This window comes from Mauremys reevesii, linkage group 8 (assembly GCF_016161935.1).
Source record: "Mauremys reevesii isolate NIE-2019 linkage group 8, ASM1616193v1, whole genome shotgun sequence".
Classification (NCBI taxonomy): Eukaryota; Metazoa; Chordata; order Testudines; family Geoemydidae; genus Mauremys; species Mauremys reevesii.
In genome coordinates, this window is record NC_052630.1 from 51,157,015 (window position 1) to 51,179,468 (window position 22,454).

At 40.8% G+C, this 22,454-nt stretch overlaps 1 protein-coding gene across 13 annotated transcripts in view; it reads left to right on the forward strand.

Moving 5' to 3' along the window:
• RASAL2 (RAS protein activator like 2) overlaps positions 1–22,454 on the forward strand; it is a 313,872-nt gene that overhangs the window by 131,243 nt on the left and 160,175 nt on the right. For 4 of the 13 annotated variants that reach the window (XM_039484226.1, XM_039484227.1, XM_039484228.1 and 1 more), the window contains exon 1: positions 1,481–2,364. The exons of 5 other annotated variants lie outside the window; for them this stretch is intronic. In XM_039484226.1, the coding sequence (XP_039340160.1) occupies positions 1,758–2,364 (607 nt within the window). In that variant the 5' untranslated portion in view covers positions 1,481–1,757. Of the gene's footprint in view, positions 1–1,480; positions 2,365–22,454 lie in introns of those variants that run through there. 4 more of the 13 variants (XM_039484229.1, XM_039484230.1, XM_039484231.1 and 1 more) reach the window with 1 other exon arrangement.

The following is a 22,454-nucleotide window of genomic DNA, read 5'->3' on the forward strand; positions in this document are numbered from 1 at the left end:
TCTCCTTGGGCAGTGTCTGTGACACTCTTGCCCAGTGGCTTGTTTCTTTCATAGTGAATTAATTTACTCATCTGTTCCAGAGAGTAACATGGTTTTTACAAAACAGAGGACTCGACACAATACATTTTTCAATCTGGATTCTGTTTTTCAGATTTTCTTCTTTGTTACTCATAAATCTGGCCACTTTAAAGTAAACACAGTCGCTATCTTTCTATATCGTACATGCCAGAAAACACAAGATTTTTTTTTTAAAGGGAATTGGTGGTAGTGGGTTGGATATCTTTACAGTCCCAGTCCATTGTTGATTCAGAATGGAATTGCTGGAGCAATTCACAGTGTTTGCCTTCTGTAGTTATCAGTGATGTACATTGGCTGATGAAAGAGCTCTAGCTCAAAGCAAAGGTTCTGTAGTGGGATGGACAATTGTATTGGTCTGCCAAGCCAGATTATCCTTTTATACTACCAGAAAAGTCTTTTTGATTGTCGCTGTTGTAACATTAGCCAAGGGTCTGTCAATATTTCCATTATAAACCCCCTATTTTCAGGGGTTTATGAATAGACTATTAAAAAAAACAACTTGCTCTGGTCTGAAACTTGGCATATGAGATCTGAGTTCAGCAGCAGATATTTTCTTTAACAAATTTAAAATAGTCAGCTGTTTCTTAAGCTGTAGAGAGGGCAAAAAAATGTCTTTGGTTAAACAGATAGGAATATTTTTTTTCCAACCCACTTATTCCAATTACATTTATAAAAGCAAAAGTCTACTCCCTATTAGAGGGGGGGAAAGGCATGTTCCATTTGCCACAAGAGTTTGCCTCAAAACTTTCCCTTTCTTCACTTTGGTTTTAAAGATTGACTAAATCCCACCCACCTTCTCTCTTCTTTCCTCCTTCCCTATGCATATTTTCCTTCAGTATATTTACATTATTGTTGCTCCAAATTACAGCTTTCTTTCCTTTACTCCAGCTGATCCATGTAACATCGGTTTTGCCTTGCTGTCTGAGGTTTGCAACACCCAATTCTTATGAATCTGTCTTTGCCTCTGTAAAGGAATTTTGAGATACTTTGTTTGACAAGCTATGTATGGTAAATATACACTGAACAGATTTATTCAGGAATTGCTCTTCTGCATTAAGTGCTGCTTTAAGCTATCACTTGATGTACCCAACTTCTTAGATCCTGAACATAAGAAGGCTGACTGTTAATTTAGATTTTTATTTTTTTTTATTTTATTTTTGTTACTGAGACTTCATGCTGCATGAATGTGTGGCTTTAAGCTAAGGTAATTTCACATTCCCTTATTAACCCACTGTTGTTGCAAAGTGAAAAAGTAAATTACGATTGGCTCAGAACCCCATTGTGGGTTTTCAAGACTGGTTTTTTTTTAGTCATTTCCTGAAAGTTTGATGCAGAAACGTGAAAGCGCAGGAAATGACAACTGACTTCGCAGAGCTGAATTGATCTTCAGAAGCCAAACAATTTGCTGTAGGCGAGGGTTCCTGTGTGCTGAAGACTCTACTGAGATACAGAATATGGAGTAATAAGTGATGGTGTGAAACTCTATATCTAAATGATACCCGATTGATTCCAGCTCATCAGGAAGAACATCTGCTGTCATTCGTAGCCACACTACTGAAGAAAGCAACTCAAGCATTAAAATGCTTTTGAGTACTCTTGACGAATGTGAACTGTAGCTGTATGATTGGTAAAGCACAAGGAAGTGTAAGTTAAAGAAACTGAAAGTCGAATGGTGGAAAATGAGTGTGTTTAAAAAGCAGTACCGTCCCTCTGCTGAAGTCTTTAGAAGATCGTTGTCGGAACAGGGGAGTGGAAGTACAAAAGTTGCAGCTAATTTGAAGGACTATCAATGGTACTACCAAATGAAGAGTAAGAGGACACATGAACAAGCTGTTTCAGACCTAGGGAAGTCACTCGGTGCATACAGGTGGCAGACGCATCCCAGGTTTCTCTGGAAGGGGAGCAAGAGAGAGTTGTCTCACAGTCTTAAATGGAAACATAATCAGCTAAGTCCTATTGAATGCCCTTTGAGGATGGACAATAGTGGTGCTGATGATCTCCAGGAAGACCCAGCAAGAAAGATGAGCCAGGCAGATAGTATACCATTTCGAGTTCCATTCAGCAGGTCTATGTCTGAGCCTGCACCACACTGGAGAAATAGACGTGTAAAGCCATTTCTGCAACCAGTACGCTCAGTAGATTGTGAGCAACAGGGATATTTCATCCATGGTATCTTCTCTACACTTTCAAGTGGCTTTTCTAAGATGTTGACCCGAAAAGGGGAGCCCAGCACTGAACCAGTGAATGAATGGGGGATGGACTGTAATCAGATTGATTTGAATACAGGTAACAGTTAATTGTTTTGTTCTCCATGTAGCTGGTTAACAGGTGAGCATAGTTACTTGCTCCTTGGAGAGATTTTTAGTTATTTAAAACTATTTGTAACTTCATACTGATTTTACTGGTGGCTAGTAATGTGGGGAAGCTGATAGCAATTACGTTAAATTGAGTGCTTCCTGATGTCATTTAAACAGAGCAGTTTATGCTACTGTGGCCTTCTGAAATGTTTCCTTTCCTCCACTGTTGTCCTTGCCTTAACAGTGAACCCACTAAATGCAATTCTTTAAATGAAAGTAGGGTGGTGTTTAGGACTGTTCAAACAATTTTGCACCCACTTAAAAATTTGAAAGGCTTTTTAAAATGTCTTTTGGTGGTTTTAGGAACTAATAGCTCTCTGGAATGAATTGGATATATGGTGTGTACTGTTTTGAGTGCAAACTCTGAGGACTTGTACTTTGATATATAAAACCTGCTACTGTCAAACTGGAGTGTGGAGGAAAGTAAAGCTGTCTTTAAACAGTCTTCCAGAAGTGAAACTGATTGATTTAATCATGCCAGATTCACAGTTTTGTAACCAGTCAGCTAAATTAATGTATGTTGTGTATTAGATGTCAGAACAATAACATTTGTAAAGATTTAGCTAGCTGGGATTGAGGTCAGCAATCTTCTTGATGCCAGTCTGTGAGATTTAATTTAAATCTACCCTGTTCATGATAATGCCTTTAAAGCGAAAGAGAAAAAGGGAAAGAAATTTGCCTCTTGTTGTCACTCTTGGTTTTTCATTTTACTTCCTATTACTGGCAGATATGACGCAAGTAGCCGATGCAGCTATGAAAATGGGTTTAAACTCTTACTTGTAAAAACTCGTAAAGTTTTTCAAAATCCTCCAGATTATCGTGCTAAAACCCTGATAACTTCTGGATCCATTTTAGATCATTGGACAAGCCCTCTGTATTCCGAAAGCCTCCGTTTTATTATTAGAATGTACTCTGCTGACCTGGGCACTTACGATCTCTTAATTACAGTGGAGTGGTCTTGTATTTTATACACTGCTTTTTTTATTGGAGTCAGTCACACCCCTTTAAAACAAACAGCTGAAAGAGAGAATTAAATGATTTAATGGGGACTATACCCCCAGTTCAGTGTAAGGCTGTAACTCAGTGGGATTCTGTTCAAGATGAGTTTTTGGTTAATATCACTGGATCCCCAAAACGGATCTCCTTGAGGAGAGCCTACTAGTGTGGAATGTGGGTGCTGATCCTCGTTTACATTGCTGTAGGTAGCTCTAGTGCCTACCTGGTTGCTAGGATTTTGTGCCCTGACAAAACCCTCTTACTAGTAGCCCCTCTTCTCTCTTCTCCAGTCATCATCTAATTCAGGGCAAGAAGTCCAATTGCAGATTACTGCGATAGTGGGGGGAACCAGTGGGTTACAGTGGTGAATGGGGTGTTGCAGAGTGGGCCTGGTCCATTTTCTGGTAGGCCTTTTCTGCCCCACTGAACATACATCTTCAATTGGGAAAGAAATGGAGGCCCCACAAGAAGTGCTGCTGCTGGACAGGTAGGCCCTACCACATAGGAGGCTCTGGGGGTCAAGATTCTGACTTGGGTGAGAGCATAGAGGGGTGTAGTGGCTCAAGATAAGACATTCTTCAATAAACCCTTGAGCATTGTTATGGGAACTGATTTGGACAAGCAAGGCGAAAACCTGGGAACCAACATGAGCAAAGGGACTCAAGAGAGAAGATAGTTGTTGGGGACACCAGACTAAGACAGGCACCTGCTGGGATGTTTGAAGAAGCTAGGCCTGACTAGGCCCTCATTACAAGTTGGCAGGCCTTCAGGTAAGATAGACTTGCATGTATAACGTTTGTTTTTAAACTCTTGTCCCTAAATGCTTTATTCCTAATGTGAAAATAAACAACACTTTGATGTTAAGAAGGCGGTCTGATCTCTCTCTACCACTTGTCACAGACTCCAAAAGGAAAGAATCACAGGTGCCAAACCCAGCCAGGCTGCTGGGTAAGCACAATTGAGCCACCAGGGTCCAGTCTAAGACTGGGAGAATCCCAGGATTCCACCCCAGGAGAGGTAAAGGCACAAAGTCTAAGACTAGAAGGGGTGTGCGCAGAGACTCCACAAAGGGCACAGAGGTGCAGCTTAGCCCTGTTATCTTGATATGGACCTCCTCAATTGCTATTGAAGAGTCTAAGTTACAGGAAATGATCAGATCTCCTATATTCCTCCCAAAACTCCACACAGATTGAGCTCAGAACAGTGGGCAGGCCAGTGTTTGGCCATCTGGTACCTTGGCATTCCAGGAAGCTCTCTGATTTCTGTGTACAGAGGAAAGCATCTTCCCCTGACTTAAGAACACAATCCTGGATTTTGTCATGGGAGGAATCCAGAGATCTGAAAGCCCATGAGAAGGCCAGAAAAAAAACTCTTCCCCTTTCCACAGGGGGCATAATCAGAATCCTCAGACAAGCCACATTCTTACTCTGCCCAAAGTTGATACGCTACTTTTTACTGCATGTCTGAGAGATGGTGCAAGACTTGGGTCCTCTCCCTTGCGCAGGCACAGCAGTTCCCTTTTTGGTGAACACACTGGTACTCTCAATGTTGAGGGAGGTGTTTTTCCGCAAAGACCCTTCTGACAGGCAGTTCAAGAGATGATTGTGGGCTGCATCCATGGCCTTATGCTCTAAAATGCTAACCATTTGGCTGCAGGCTTTGGAATCGTTAGGGGATCACAAGTAGATGAAAAAGGCATTGGCTAACCTCTGCTTGGATTCCAACTTCTTGGTATGATTTCTTTGGATGTGACCATCCCCGCTACTGACTAATAAGCAGTAAGTCATATTAGGCAACAGAATATGGCTCTTCTCAACATGGAACACTTGAAGAGATGGATTGAAGACCTCCCAAAAAACCTCTTGCCTTTATTAAAAGGAGTATGAGAAGCCTCTGCTTGGTCATGTCGCAATGACTTCTAACCAGAGGGAGAGGCCTACCTGAGATGATGATGTTCAAATGCAGAGTTGAAGAGGCATGTGACATTTCACTCCATATTCTTTATGAAAATATGCTTATGATATGAATATGACATAACTGAGATGTACTTAATGCAAGAAGGGTCTTGTAAGATATCATTGGAAAGGTTATAATTTACTGAATATGATTATCCAATTTGTATGCCTGTATCTGAAATGAGGAATATGCTACTTTGGGTGACGCCCACTGCTAACACTTCAGGTAGAACAATGGAAAAGCGAGACAGGGCTGATGACCCCTCAGCGAGGACAATGGACTGGGGATGGCTTTCCTGCAGACACTCCATACTGCCACTGAATCATGGATGCTATGATACCACAGAGTCAGGTGGTCTTGTCACCTGATACTAAATATTATCTGGGACTTCTTGTAACTTTCCACTGGAAGGGAAGGGAGGGATCAAGTTTGGGAAACAAAAGATTCCCACCTTATGTAAATCCTATTTAAGGAAGGGGAGGAAGGCAAACTGGACTCCTCCTCCTCCATAGCCTGTCTGCCCAAGAAGAAAGATTGCTAAAGCTACCTGAAGGGAAGGCAAGCGAGGAGTCCAGACTGAGAGAGGGGTCCAGTCGGAAAAGGAATATAACTGGAACTCTGAACCACAGAAACTTTGCAACCTGCCTAAAATAACATTTAGGGTGAGAATTTACACTTGGTAACCTGTTTCTTAAGTATATTGAGCTTAGCTTGCGTGTTTTGCTTTGTTTAGTCAATAATCTGCTTTGTTCTGTTCTCTTATATTCATTTAAAATTCACTTTTCTTAGTTAATAAACATTTCTTGTTTATAATATAACCCAGTTTATGTAATTTCTAATTGGGGGTGGGGGTGGGCAAGAAGTTGTGCATATCTCCCTCCACATTGAGGGAGGAGGGTGAATTTCATAAAACTTCTGGGTTTGTCCCCCTTAAAGGGAGTGGGCACCAGAGTGTTGGGGCGAGCCCCTAAGGCTGAATCTTTCCAAAGCGGATCTCTGTGTCTCTGTGCAGCTGGGTGTGGCCCTGCCTGTGTGCTTGTCTGGAAGAGGCTTGTGAGCCTAACCCAGCAAGGCCAGGTAAAGGAGACCCAGCTTGGCAGAATAGGCTGACTCAGTGGCATCCCAGCACATCAGGTGACACCCCAAAGGGCCCAAACCCGTCACAAGGCACATCAGAGTGGGGTTTATCTGGGAAGAAATGGGCCAAATCATTCTAACTACAGCAGCCAGTAATCCCCCTTCAATGGTGGAAGGACTCTGAATTTCTCTGGAGGGATTCTTCTGGATCTAGCAAGTACCTCAGCAGGGGATAGAATGCCCACAGGACCGCACACAAAATAGCAGTGCCATGTATGGGGTAAGGCATAGACTACCACACAAATATTTGGGAGAGAGGTAGTTAGACAAACCAGTCAGCTGGTACCCAGGAACAGTTAAAGATCCCTGTCCACAATGTCCTGAACTGGTAAGAAGAAAGCAACTCTGAGACACCATCAGCCTCTGGCATGGCCGAAACATCGTTGGATGCCACAGTGGCTCAGTTTTAACTGTGTTTAGAGCCAGGCATAACATTAACTGGCCTTCACACTGGTTGTAACACAGACAAGTCCTTAAGCTAAAGGAGTTCAGACTCAATATTTTTTGCCATTAACTTTCAATTTGAACATTATTTATAACCAACAGAAAGCTGAGAACAGTAAATGCATGAACTCAGGAAAGAGAAATATCATTTCAGTTAACAAACATCTGGATTGTAAATGCTCTTGTAGAACAGGAGTCTCAGTTTCACCAGAAACAGGATAAAGAGAGAAACAAATAAGACTCGGGTAAACTCTTGTGTTTCTGTTCCTTTTTTGGAACTTTTCATCCTGTTCCCATTCTTAGCATTTTTTTTAAAGGTTACTGAAGCAGGAGAAAGTTCTTAGAAAATATGCATTTGATTGTTCTAATTTACTTGGAGCTCAGGTCAGAGCAGGTTTAGTTGGGATATTTTCCAACTGCTCCACTTCAATAGAACTAACTCTCTCAATCTTGCCTTAGTATAGTTCTGCTTGGTTCTGGAGGAAAAAAAAAAAAGTTTACTATTCTATAGTGTTTTTCTGTTTGGCTACAACTAGCATTCTCTCGTTATCATCGTGATTATGGTATTTCCTCCTTTTGCTTCATCAGGACAAAATACCTTTGCTCAACATAAAGATTCTGATTTATAGTTTAGCTGATTTTAGAACTTACGCTGTTTCTCCTGGCACCTCCAAAAGAGGGGCATATCTGGTTTTTCAAAAGCTCAATTCATTGTCCAGAAAACACCCCATTCTTTGTAATTTGATAAGCTTACTCAGCCTCAGTCCCCTTCAATATGTGTTTCCAGTTTGGATTCCTCAGACTACATTCCTGACATCCTTCCATCCAAATTATTTAGATTCTGTCTTTTCAGACTCAAGAGAGACTTCAGTAACTTAGCAGTTTTAAAAAAAACAGGAGTACTTGTGGCACCTTAAAGACTAACAAATTTATTTAAGCATGAGCTTTCGTGAGCTACAGCTCACTTCTTCGCATCCGAAGATGCTTAAATAAATTTGTTAGTCTTTAAGGTGTCACAAGTACTCCTGGTTTTTTTGCGGATACAGACTAACACGGCTGCTACTCTGAAACTTAGCAGTTTTAATACTCAGTTGTTCTGTCAATTCCCAGTCAGGGAGCTGTTTCATTCTGTTTTGGGAGACAGGGTCTGGTATTTAGTATGCATGGAAGCTTCTGTTTTTGTATTAACTTTTAAAAGCTGCTTCTGCATTATAAAACTGTTTTTAATTAAAAATCACCATCCAAGAGAAATTCAGAACTAGCTAATTTGGGTCTACATAAGACCCTTTTGCAATAAAGTGGGTTAGTTATTTCCAGTTGAATAAAAACCAGTTTAGTCTGTATGCATTTAATTGTATTACTTAGTATACCTGTCCAAAAAATTTACAGATTATCTTGTGACTGAGTGCCCTGCATATTTATGGTTCTATATATATAATTATATGTAATTTCTGTTGGGTGTTTCTATGATGGGTTAAGGCACGTGATCTATTTACACATACTTTAGCTAACTGTTAAAATTGAACTGGTTTAAAGTTGTATCAAGGATGTTTTATAAATAATGAACCTAGTGCTGCATCCAAATTTTTGTAAATTGGTTTTTATATCTGTATACATGGAAATAATCCACGACAGCCACATTTAAACCTGTTTTTGAAACTCTAGTGTGGCTTAGAGGTGACAAATGGTGCTTTATGGCATGTTGAAAATTACTCAGAACTAAGGCAGTCTTGAAATTTCTCTTCGGGGAGCTATTACAGGTTTTTGACAGCTTTAGGACACTGCATTTAAAAGCTCCTTATTTTTCTCTGAGTCGTTCTTTTTTACTGTTAATTACTGGCTGATTGCAGTCATTATAATGCTAACATGGATTGGAACCAGCAATAGCAAACAAATTCAGCTGAATACTTCTGGTTTTAAAAAAACCTGTAAAATAATTAACAATGTCAACATTTAAACTTGTCAATAAAATGTATAGTTAGGTAGCATGGACAAACTGTCTGAGCCAGGTACAATCCGTTTGGGTTAGGGTATAACAATATGGTTTTGAGTTTTTATCCTTTAAATCTATGTGCTAGTATTAGGCTTCAGAGTTATCATCCATTGGGATGACTAGAAGCGTTCATATGCCTAAGAGCTATTGTTTCAGGCTGTTTGTAGACATGGAAGGAGAAAGTTAAATTGGTTTCAACTTCAAAAACAGACTCCAGAGACTGCTGAACTTGAATTAATATGCAAATTAGACACAATTAACTCAGGCCTAAACAGAGACTGGGAATGGTTGGGTCATTACACTAATTGAATCTATTTCCTTATGTTAAGTTCTCCTCACACCTTCTATGGGTCATCTTAATTATCACTTCAAAAGTTTTTTTTCTCCTGCTGATGATAGCTCATCTCAATTGATTAGACTCTTCCTGTTGGTATGCATACTTCCACCTTTTCATGTTCTCTGTATGTATAAATATCTCCTGTCTGTGTGTTCCATTCTATGCATCCAAAGAAGTGAGCTGTAGCTCACGAAAGCTCATGCTGAAATAAATTTGTTAGTCTCTAAGGTGCCACAAGTACTACTGTTCTTTTCACTCAATTCATGTCTGCAAGATTGTTTTCAATAATAAGGTACTGAAATTTAAATATTTATAACATGCAAATTTAGAGTCTGCGTTAAGATAGTAAATTCTACCGTTGTGAAATTTCAGAATATACAGGGTCTTTTCTTATGATTAAGATTGCATAAACATTTCTGTAACTAGCACTTAGTATGAGAATTTATTTACCCTTTTTCCTCTTTAAAAAATTAATCTATATACACCTCTATCTCAATATAACGCTGTCCTTGGGAGCCAAAAAATCTTACCGCGTTATAGGTGAAACCATGTTATGTTGAACTTGCTTTGATCCACCGGAGTGTGCAGCCCCCCCGTGTTATATTGGGTGGCGTTATATCAAGGTAGTGGCGTATCTATATAGATCTAAATTAGAAAGGCCGAGGCACAACACAAGATTAAACTAGCTATAGACATAAAGGGTAACAAAAAAACATTTTACAAATACATTAGAAGCAAAAGGAAGACCAAGCACAGAGAGGCCCATTACTCAATGAGGAAGGAAAGACAATAACAGAAAATGTAGTAATGACTGATTTGCTAAATGCCTTTTTTGTTTCAGTTTTCACCAAAAAGGTTAGCAGTGATGGCTAACCTAGCAAACATCAGTGTAAATAGGGAAGGATCTGAGGATAAAATAGGTAAAGAACAAGTTAAGAATTACTAAGGGCTTGTCTACACTGGCAGTTTACAGCGCTGCAACTTTCTCGCTCAGGGGTGTGAAAAAACAAGAGTCCAGCAAGGGGCTGGATTCAATGACTTTTCAGGGTCCCTTCCAGTTCTATGAGATAGGTATATCTCCATATATTATTTTATTGGGCCAGAAGAAATCTGATGAGGTTCAACAAGGACAAGTTCCGAGTTCTGCACTTAGGACGGAAGAATCCCATGCACTGCTACAGACTAGGGACCAAGTGGTTAGGCAGCAGTTCTGAAGAAAAGGACATAGGGGTTACAGTGAACAAGAAGCTGGATATGAGTTAACAGTGTGCCCTTGTTGCCAAGAAGGCTAATGGCATTTTGGGCTGTGTAAGTAGGAGCATTGGCAGCAGATTGAGGGACGTGGTTATTCCCCTCTATTCGACACTGGTGAGGCCTCATCTGGAGTACTATGTCCAGTTTTGGGCCCCACGCTACAAGAAGGATGTGGAAAAATTGGAAAGAGTCCAGCGGAGGGCAACAAAAATGATTATGGGACTGGAGCACATGATTTATGAGGAGAGGCTGAGGGAACTGGGATTATTTAGTCTGCAGAAGAGAAGAATGAGGGGGGATTTGATAGCTGCTTTCAACTACCTGAAAGGGGTTTCCAAAGAGGATGGATCTAGACTGTTCTCAGTGGTACCAGATGACAGAACAAGGAGTAATGAACTCAAGGTGAAGTGGGGGAGGTTTAAGTTGGATATTACGAAACATTATTTTACTGGGAGAGTGGTGAAGCACTGGAATGGGTTACCTGGGGAGGTGGTGGAATTTCTTTCCTTAGAGGTTTTTAAGGTCAGGCTTGACAAAGCCCTGGCTGGGGTGATTTAGTTGGGGATTGGTCCTGCTTTGAGCAGGCGGTTGGACTAGATGACCTCCTGAGGTCCCTTCCAACTCTGATATTCTGTGATTCTTGATTATCTTTGAGAACTTGTGGAGAATGGGAGAGATCCCAGAGGACTGAAAAAGGGCAAATGTGGTATACCTAATTATGAAAAGGGGCATAAAGACAACCCAGGGAATTATAGACCAGTCAGATTAACTTTGGTACCCAGAAAGATAATGGAGCAAATAATCAATCAATCAGTTTGTAAGTACCTAGAAAATAATGTGGTGATTGTTACTTATCAGCATGGATTTGTCAAGAACAAATAACGTCAAGCCAACCTAATATCCTTCTTTGACAGTGTAACAAGCTTTGTGGATGGGGAAGAAGGCATATATGTGATATCTTGACTTTAGTAAGGCCTTTGACACTGACTCACAAGACCGTCTCATAAGCAAAGTAGGGAAATATAGCCTAGAGAGATGAACTTACCATGAGATGTGCATAGAGCTTGTTGGAAAACCATACTCAAGAGTAGTTACAAGTGGTTCACAGCCAAGCTGGAAGGACAAATTGAATGGGGTCCCGATATCTTCATAAATGATTTGGATAATGGCATAGAGCAGGGGTCGACAACCTTTCAGAAGTGGTGTGCCCAATCTTCATTTATTCACTCTAATTTAAGGTTTTGTGTGCCAGTAATCCATTCTAACATTTTTGGAAGGTCTCTTTCTGTAAGTCTATAATATATAACTATAGTATTGTTGTATGTAAAGTAAGGTTTTTAAAATGTTTAAGAAGCTTCATTTAAAATTAAATTAAAATGCAGAGCACCCCATAACCGGTGGCCATGACCCGAGCAGTGTGAGTGCCACTGAAAATCAGTTCACGTGCCGCCTTTGGCAGGCATGCCATAGGTTGCGTACCCCTGGCATAGAGAGTATGCTTATAATGTTTGCAGATGATACCAAGGTGGAAACTGTCTGATTTGGCCAATGTACATGGCAGAGGGGCATTGCTGGCACATGATGGCATATATCACATTGGTAGATGTGCAGGTGAATGAGCCTCTGTTGCAAGGATAGGTTCCAAGATCTGTGAGAGTGATGGATCATAAGGATCTCGCAGATCTTGGGAGACAGGCCAGTCCTTGCTTACAGACAGCCTCCCAACCTAAAGCAAATTCTCACCAGCAACCACAGACCATACAACAAAAACACTAACCAAGGAACCTATCCTTGCAACAAAGCCCGTTGCCAACTCTGCCCGCATATCTATTCAGGGGACACCATCATAGGGACCTAATCACATCAGCCACATTATCAGAGGCTTGTTCACCTGCACATCTACCAATGTGATATATGCCATCATGTGCCAGCAATGCCCCTCTGCCATGTACATTGGCCAAACCAGACAGTTTCTATGTAAAAGAATAAATGGACACAAATCAGACGTCAAGAATTATAATATTCCAAAACCAGTTGGAGAACACTTCAATCTCCCTGATCACTCGATTACAGACCTAAAAGTCGCAATATTACAACAAAAAAACTTCAGAAACAGACTCCAACGAGAGACTGCTGAATTGGAATTAATTTGCAAAATGGACACTGTTAAATTAGGCTTAAATAAAGACTGGGAGTGGATGGGTCATTACACAAAGTAAAATTATTTCCCCATGTTTATTCCACTCCCACCCATTCCTCACACCTTCTTGTCAACTGCTGCAAATGGATCATTTTGATTACCACTACAAAAAGTTTTTGTCTCTCCTGCTCGTAATAGCTCACCCTTAACATTCTTGTTAGTGTGTGTATGGTAACATCCATTGTTTCATGTTCTCTGTGTGTGTATATATATATCTTCCTACTGTATTTTCCAGTGCATGCATCTGATGAAGTGGGCTGTAGCCCACAAAAGGTTATGCTCAAATAAATTTGTTAGTCTCTAAGGTGCCACAAGTACTCCTGTTCTCCACCTAGTGACACTCTCAATAGACTAAAGGAGCTGGACAGGTGTTACAGGTGAAGAGGTGCAGAGGCAGATTTGGACATCTCCCAGTTACTGGTGTGCAGTTTTGCTTTCTCAAATAATCACTTTTTCTTTACCATCTAATTTTCATCCTATAAGGAAAGGCTGTTTTAATTACTAAATTCTACATATGTTCTATTAGGAAGATAGGGGTCTGTGTGTTTAAATATGGTGTACTGAAATGCTACTGATTTCAAACATCTGTTGCTAAGAATTTAAAGCCTTAGCCTTGGCTGGCGTGTTGCTAGAACGTTGAGGTGCTGAGTTTCCTGTCAGTGCAACTGTAGTTTCATAAAAATAAACATTGTTTAACCCCCCATACTTTTAGAATGACTGTCCTTTTCTTTACTGGACTTTCTATCAGCATAAGGCAATTTTCAGTGATAGTGAGATTTTTCTCATATCTGAAGTCTTGAGCTAGTTTTGTAATGGAATGATAGGGAAAATGAGTAATGGTTCTGATTCTGAGAGAAAGCAACTAGTAATTATATCCATCTGAACACATCGGATTTTGGTTACTCAACTTTGTCAATCACAAGAGGTAGGGCAGGTCTACACCAGAAGCGCTGCTACAGCACATCTGGTGAAAACACTATGTTGATGGGAGAGCGCTCTCCTATTGCCATAATTACTCCACCTCTGCACGAGGCGGAAGCTATGTCAGTTGGAGAGCGTCTCACGCTTAGGTCATGGTAACTTGCATTGCTCAGGGGGGTGTCTCTTTTCCCACCCTGAGACATAAGCAGTAGTGTAGGCCTGCCCTCATATGTGCCACTGGCATGTATCCTGAGTACAACTGAGAACAAGCTCCAGCTTTGCCTAGTTTTGGATCTGACTTATGTGTGTGCATAGTAAAATCCTTTTCTTAATCAAGATGCCCAGATGGGAAAGGCCTTTGGAACCTGTTAAGGGCCCAGTCCTGAATACTCTCAACTCCTGTGGATTTCACTGGTTGTTGAGGACATTATTACTGTGCAAGGTCAGGGATTAACAGAAGATACTGTAAAAGTGAAGCTATTGTAAAGGGATCTGCAGAGCCTGTCATATTACTGGACAGGACTCTGCTGTTTGAGGATCATTTTTTTACAGTAGAATAGTGATGTAGAGTGGGTATGGAAAGAATAAACAGCAGGCAGGCATGTACTTTTTCTTCATATCATCTTTGAAGAGACTGAAGCCCCTGAAATTGTTAGAGAAGCCAAGTAGACAGAGCCAGCATGAGCAGACATACACAAAATACCTGCACACTAGAAAAGCACCTGAAAGTATCCTCGTTGTCACATGACTGATAATCAGGGTTGCCAATTTTGGTTGGATGTATTGCTGGAGATTTCATCACATGACATGAACTTTAATTAAAGATTAATCTTTAATTCCTGGAGACTCCAGGCCAATCCTGTAAGGTTGAGTCACTTTCTTTTAACTCTTAGAATAAGAAAAACAGTATAATCCCTAAAGATACTCTTTCTGCTTCATTGGACAGTTTCTGTTGGAACCTTCTATAGCTGCCACCTGCATGGCTTTCTGTTACAGACTGAAAGAAACTGTACACACAGGTGCACACCCAGTAAACAGTTACCGCTTTTAAGTGACATTGGGCTTCAGTAATTTCCATCAGAGACTACAGATTCAATCCCATGAAGAATGCATCATACTGAATTTTATTATGCAGTATCATAGCTGAGAGTTTAAATACATTAGTCGAGAAATTAATGTATGATTTGCACAGCAACCAGAACTCAGACTCCTTGTGCATATGTAGCATTTTGAATTATGCTATATGCTACTAATCGTATAAGTACGTGCCTGCATTGTACAGCATAGGGGCATAGATATGCAACAACTCATTTTCAGTGTGGCTAAGTAATGGTTGCTGTGGAAATTGTAACTTCAAATGTCCTGACTTTTATGCATTTAATATTTGTCAACTGTTTAGTTTTTGTTTTGTTTGCTTGCTTGCTTAAAAGGGGGAAGGAAAAGAGACAAAACTGTGATTGCAGATTGAAATAAACACTCTTGTACAACATGAGTCAAATAGATGCATTGCATATTTAACTGGAATGTTCATGCTTGAGAGTATAGCATGTTCAAATAGACATAGCTATGTTTATTTTAATAGCAGAGCTCTGAATGCAGATGGTGGAATGCAAACATTGCAGAAAATAGAAAAAAAACAGTGCAAATGTCTTCAGATATGTCAAAGGCACTTGCCATCGAGAGTGTGTGTGTGTGGTTGGTTGGTTGGTTGGTTTGTTTGTTTTTAAAATGTCCTGTTCAGGTCTATCAGAAATGATTGTGTGAGCTTTACCAAACTTTTCCAAAGAACTCAAGATCAAGCACAGGAAACTTCAGTCCAAATAATGTGCCTAGATACGGGTTTATGAAGAAAACACCTGCTTACCTATAACTTTAGTGATGCTTTTGCAATTCTTTTTAAGATACCCAAACATCCCTAGCTTTGTGTACCTGAGGTGAACAAACTTTGAACACACTTTTAAAATAAAGCCAGATCAATGTACAAATGTTTAGAGATATTGAATAGATCACTTGCTGCTCAGCCTGGAGTCTGGCACATCTAATGCCCAAAGAATGCACAAAGAGAGATGCTGTAATAGCCTAGAGAGATGGAAGCATGGCCATTGATGTATAAAATAAAATTCAAGGCAGTTTGCATTTTAATGAACTTTAATCACACGAGAGTTTAGAAAATAAAGAAAAGGAAATGATTTTTCTGGTTGTCATGATGGCTCATTGCTTCAGGGCTGGAAAGCACGTTGATGTGTAACTCTCAATTCCAGTTCAAGTTTTTATGCTGTTCTTGGAGAGGATGTTGTGAAAAGGAGAGGAATGAATTGTTGTCATTGAGGAGAGAACAAGTAGTAATAGGATTAAGCTACACCTGAGGAGAAAAGAGCTTAAATATTAGAGCAAACTTTAAGAATTAACTAGGAACTGAAACAAGATGCCCAACATGACTGTAGTTGTCATCTGAGGTTTCCGTAACTAGACATGCCATCTGTGTTTCTCAACCAATATGATTCTATGGAAGTTGCAAAATGAGGATACGTTGTCTGTTTTACATACACTAAGATTCCTTATCAGGTGAGTTAGCTCAGATCTGTGTTTTTTGTTACACTTCTTGCTTCTGTGTCAAGTGCTTGAAATCTGTTTTAACACTTCTCCCTGCACCACTATTGTAGAGTCCTCGGTGGCCTTGGCTACACTGGCGCTTTACAGCGCTGCAACTTTCTTGCTCAGGGGTGTGAAAAAACACCCCCCCTGAGCGCAGCAAGTTACAGCACTGTAAAGCGCCAGTGTAAACAGTGCCGCAGCACTGGGAGCGCGGCTCCCAGCGTTGTAAGCTAATCCCCACGGGGAGGTGGAGTACCTGCAGCGCTGGGAGAGCTCTCTCCCGGCGCTGGCGCGGCGACTACACTCACACTTCAAAGCGCTGCTGCGGGAGCGCTCCTGCGGCAGCGCTGTTCGACTGCAAGTGTAGCCATACCCTCAGCCTCTGTGCACCCATCCTGCATCTCCAGGCCTCTTTGAGCTCTCTGTCACTCCAGGATTCATAATAAGGGGGAAGTGGATCTCTGTCTTATGCTTGAGACTCTCATATACCAGTACAAGAAAAGAAATTGTACCATCTACAAAGAGTATATGAAAATAGCTATTTTTCTGTGGAAGTACACCACTGCATACAGATAATGGTTTGTCCACTAGATACTAGTATCAAGAGATTGTGTAATATCAATGCAGGCCTTTTGTTTACAAAGGGAAGAAAAAAATTCTGCCTTTGAAATATTAAGTATTTTATAATGGAGAATTTAGAATAGCTTGAGCTTTTGTCTTATATTTTTTGTTTCAGTTGTCTGAAAGAGTAACCAGTTTTCAGACTGGAAAGAGGTAAATGACGGTGTACCCCATTGATCTGTATTGGAACTAGTGCTGTTCCACATATTCATAAATGAACTGAAAAAAGGAGTAAAGTGAGGTGGCAAAGTTTGCAGATGATACAAAATTACTCAAGACAGTTAAGCCCGAAGCAGATTGCACAGAATTACTAAGGAATCTCACAAAACCGGGTGACTGGGCAACAAAATGGCAGATGAAAATCAGTGTCGATAAACACAAAGTAATGTATATTGGAAAACCTAATCACAACAATACATACAAAATGATGGAATCTGAATTAGCTGTTACCACTCAAGAAAGAGATCTTGGAGACATTGTGAATAGTTGTCTGAAAACATCCTCTCAATGTGCAGCAACAGTCAAAAAAGCTAACAATATTAGGAACCATTAGGAAAGGTATAGATAAGACAGTAAATATAATGCCACTATATAAATCCACGGTACACTCACACCTTGAATACTCCATGCAGTTCTGATTGCCCCATCTCAAAAAAGATCTATTAGAACATAAGAACGGCCGTACTGGGTCAGACCCAGGGGCGGCTCCAGGCCCCAGCACACCAAGCGCGTGCTTGGGGTGGCATGCCGCGGGGGGGCGGTCTGCCGGTTGCTGGGAGGGCGGCAGGTGGCTCTGGTGGACCTCCCACAGGCATGCCTGCGGAGGGTCCATTGGTCCCGCGGCTCCGGTGGAGCCTCCGCAGGCACGCCTGCAGGAGGTCCACCAGAGCCGCGGGACCAGCGGACCCTCTGCAGGCACGTCTGCGGGAGGTCCACCGGAGCTACGGGACCAGTGACCGGCAGAGCCGCCCCCCCCCCCCCGCAGCGTGCTGCTGTGCTTGGGGCGGCGAAATGGCCAGATCATTTATTAGAACTGGATAAAGTTAGAGGTATATAAAATCATGACTGGTGTGGAGAAAGTAAATAAGGAAGTGTTATTTATTCCTTCTCATAAAACAAGAACTAGGCATCACCCAATTAAATGAATAGGTGACAGGCTTAAAACAAACAAAAGGAAATACTTCTTTATATAACACACAATCAACTTGTGGAACTCATTGCCGAGGGATGTTGTGAAGGCTAAAAGTTTAACTGGATTTTAAAAAAGAATTGGACCTCTTCTCTATGAACTTATCCATCAGTGGCTATTAGCCAAGATGGTCAGTGATGCAATCCCATGCTCTGGATGTCCCTAAGCCTCTGACTGACAGATGCTGGCAATAGGAGACAGGAGATGAATCATTCGATAATTGCCCCGTTCTGTTCATTCCCTCTGAAGCATCTAGCACTGGCCACTGTCAGAAGACAGGCTACATGGCCAGATGGACCGTTTCTTATGTTATGTGTGACTGTTTACACTCTGAATTTGTGTGCATCTTTGAGATCTCATGTTCAATGGCATAGAAGTAGCTCTTTAACTAAAGCCACATGAAGGACAGCTATCTACAGTTATATTTGAAAAGCATTTCCTTCTATTGTCCAAGTTGGTCCTAGATAATAATCCCTTGTGTACATGAATCCTCATTATCAGCTCCACCCACCTTCTGGCAGCATACAGAATTCTTAGAGCTTACTGTAGAAATTGTGTGCTGCCTCTGTAAATTGTACTTCCCAATAGAAAGGAGATGAATTTCAGCGATAACTGCTAAATGCACAGATGAGGGGGTTATTTCTCTTCCCTTCTGTAAAACCCCACTCCCAAACTAGATTAAAACATTTAAACCAAGAGCTGTTACTTTTCTTTCCTCAGAAATCAGATTGGATCTAGTGACTAACAGCCATCAGATGATATCAGGGCTCTTTAAATAGAGCCATCATCTGTAAATTTCAGTATGGTCCTGCTGTAAGTACTTTTATTTTTCCCCAGCAATCTATGTATCTTTGTGGGCCTCACATGTTCTCCTTTCAGAATTTGAGACAGCTTGAAAAAATTAATGTTAGTGAGTAAGTTTAGGTGATACTTAAAATCCTGCTTGTGGGACAGCATTATAGGTACGGAAAACATACAGTACATAAAACATTAAGGAGCAACAGCATGTTTGTGCTTAAAGGATGTAAGGTATTAAAGGCATTAACACTAAGCATCCAATAAGTATCAATAGTAAAGCAGTTTAGCAAAGGTTTAGTCCTGGTGTCCTTTATTTTTCTGGGATGTGGGGGATTGGAGGAAAGTGGGAAGAAAGAGGGGAGATGTATGAGGAATCCCCTGGTAACATTATCAGGTGTGTTGTGTAGTTGAGTGACTTTTTGGCTATTAATTCTGGCTTTTCTCCTTGTGACCTCACAAACCTGGAGGAGGAAAATTCACATTAGAAAAAAATAATTCCAGCGAAAATAAAAAAAATATCTTAAATGTTTGATTTAATTTAGTTTAAAATAAAGAGTCTCATCACTTGCTTGCTTAACATGCACTCTTATTTTAGATCAGACAAATGAAAGATGAACCTTCCTATGTTTCTAGAGTTGGAGGAAGAGTGTAAAACTTCCAGGACTGCTAGAAAACACCTTATTAGCTATGCCATTACCATAGTGTGCATTAACCATAATTAATCATGCTTACCATAACCATAGTAAACTTACTTCACCTGTAACATTTTGGTACCTACCTGCAACATCTTGGCTGCCTTCCATTTCTAAATTCACCTCAGTCTCACAAGAAGGGACTTTTCAAATACATTGGTCCACAAGAATGTATTTTTGTATTGTCATGATGTTTCAGCCCTTAAGTTTCACTGGTGTAGGTTACTTCTTTCTACGTTTCCTTTATTTCTCAAGTCATAGTTTCCTTGGACAATATGCAGGCACAAAATCAGGCCAGTTACTCTACAGTATTCTGACTAAAACTGAGCTTTGGTTAAAAATATTTAGGTCATGTGGTGATAGTAGTTAAAGAAAAAGACTGAGTCAGGAGGCATCTGATCCTTCATCTGAGCTGAGACAGTGATTCACTGTCCAACCATGACCAGATCAGTTGTCAACTCACTATCCTTAACCAAAGTGTGTGTGTGTGTGTGTGTGTGTGTGTGTGTGTGTGTGTGTGTGTGTGTGTGTAAAAGCCAGATCTCCTTCCCAGTTATTGCATCTGAGCCTAGTTTCCCTAGGTAAAGTAAGCTACCTCAAAAAATCCTTAAAGCTGAATTTGAGAAAAGGGTATTTTAAAACCTATTATCTCCATGCATTGGGCTAAATAGAGTGATTCAGATTAACAGCAATGGGAAGACTTTATTTGTTGTTTGTAATACAGAGCAGAATCCCCATCACATTCATTCTCGATTTCCCCCCCTCCCCCCCCCAAAAAAGTTATGACCTTACTGGACATCTTTTAACTGTAAAAAAGCCTCTTCTGTATGGTCTGAATGTTTCTTTACTAAAATGTGTGCAGATTCTGTAGGGAGAGAGGAAGACTTGGAGGGCAGGGGAGATGGTCTTTTTATTTGTTTGTTTGAAGTGGGTGAAATCCACTAACTGGTGGATAATAGCTGGTTCCAGACTCTGATTAAAACATTTGTAACATGCCAAAACTGGGAAAGTCTTCCAAAATAGCATGGGGACCTGGTGGGAGGCTTCTTTATAATCTATTTAGAGTCTGCGGGAATAATACATCATTAAGGCAGTTTGCTGTTTTCTGTGGATCAGAGAAGTTCATGTACTTTTTTTTTTCTTTTTTCATTCAGGTGAAGATATATTTACCACTGAAATAAACTGACATTGGAGGCCAGGGCATAGGTAGTTGTGAGCCAGATCTAATGCTGCTGCAGCCAGCGTGAATGCTGGACACAAACCCCAGGAAAGGCACCGCACTAACAAGTCCAGGGCAGTTCTCCCTAATGACTTGGATAATACCCTATGAATGCAAGGAATTCCCCTAAGTGAAAGACATTATGCTGTCTCAGTAAGATCTCACACATCTATGCAATGGTGGTTTTCTGTAGTCTCACTGTATCCTCTCAAAACTCATATAGTCTCAGGCTTCAAGATATATGTTTTGTTGCAGAGTCCAGGAGGTGGAAAATACCTAAAATACTTGAGCTATTTTTCTGGGAAGCAATCAGGTTTTCATGTAGATTCATTACTCCCTACACTTCCAGCTTGAATACCATAGAAATCCACAGGCTTTCATCTTTAGAAGACCAAACTTTTCTCATCTCAGACAGGTGACTTTTTCTATAGGGCAGGATTTTTTTTTTTTTAAATAAATGGGAAACCTGAGGTCCATTCCATGAAAGCAGTATGTGGAGGGTTGACACCTAAATACTAGCTTTCAGTATTTCAGTTTTGTTGAAGCAAAACTGAGGATGAAAGTGTTTTGAAAGGTTTAGGCTTTATACCAGTTTAAACTGCACAGGGATAACATATAGCCTAATGTGTGCATTTGCCCAATTGGTATTTAACTTGTATTGGTATACTTGTGACACCTAGCCCTTACCATTCAGCAGCTAGTTCTTGACACTAGCCCAGCATTCCTCAATCTTTTCCTTGTCAATACCCCGCATAACCCTCTGATATCTGTGAAACACCCCCAGCCCATCCCACTCAGGTTGAGGATCCCAGATGTTGCCTAATGCTTCCTAGGTCAGGACTGGCCTAAGGAAAGATGATCTCCCTTCGATAGTAAATCCAATTGTGCTGTTTCATCAAGAGTTTTAGTACGCTGAGAATCTCAGGGTACGTCTTCACTACCGGCCGTATCGGCGGGTAGCAATCGATTTCTCGGGGATCGATATATCGCGTCTCATCTAGACGTGATATATCGATCCCCGAACGCGCTCCTGTCGACTCCGGAACTCCACCAACGCGAACGGCCGTAACGGAGTCGACATGGGGAGCCGCGGATGTCGATCCCTCGCCGTGAGGACGGTAAGTAATTCGATCTAAGGTTCTTCGACTACAGCTACGCTATTCACGTAGCTGAAGTTGCGTATCTTAGATCGATCCCCCCCCTAGTGTAGACCAGCCCCCAGGTAGCACTTGATTGATCATGCTTCACTAAAGGAACATGGTTCCATGATGTAGCTTTTATATGTTGCCGTATTAAATAGAGTTGCTTGGGTAAGAAGATCCAACTCAAATCAAGTTTCAGATCAAGAGGTAGCTGAAGTCTTCTAGCAAGATTCTATTTGTGGATTAAATTATTCTATGGATGTTAAAGATCAGGGAATAAAATGAAAAAAGGGGAATAATCTGTACTGATAAACTAATCATCTTTGTTTCCTTTTAAAGGAAGTTCTCTAACATAATAAGCAAACAATTTGTAAAGAGGCCATTTGGAATTGCAGATATGAAGTGAGTTTTATGTTTGGCTAGCTGGTGATGGTTTGCTGGCAAGGGAATGGAATAAGGCAGCTTTTGAGAGGTGTTTTGGTAATAGCAGACCTGCCAAATGTCATACATTGGTCATGGCACACA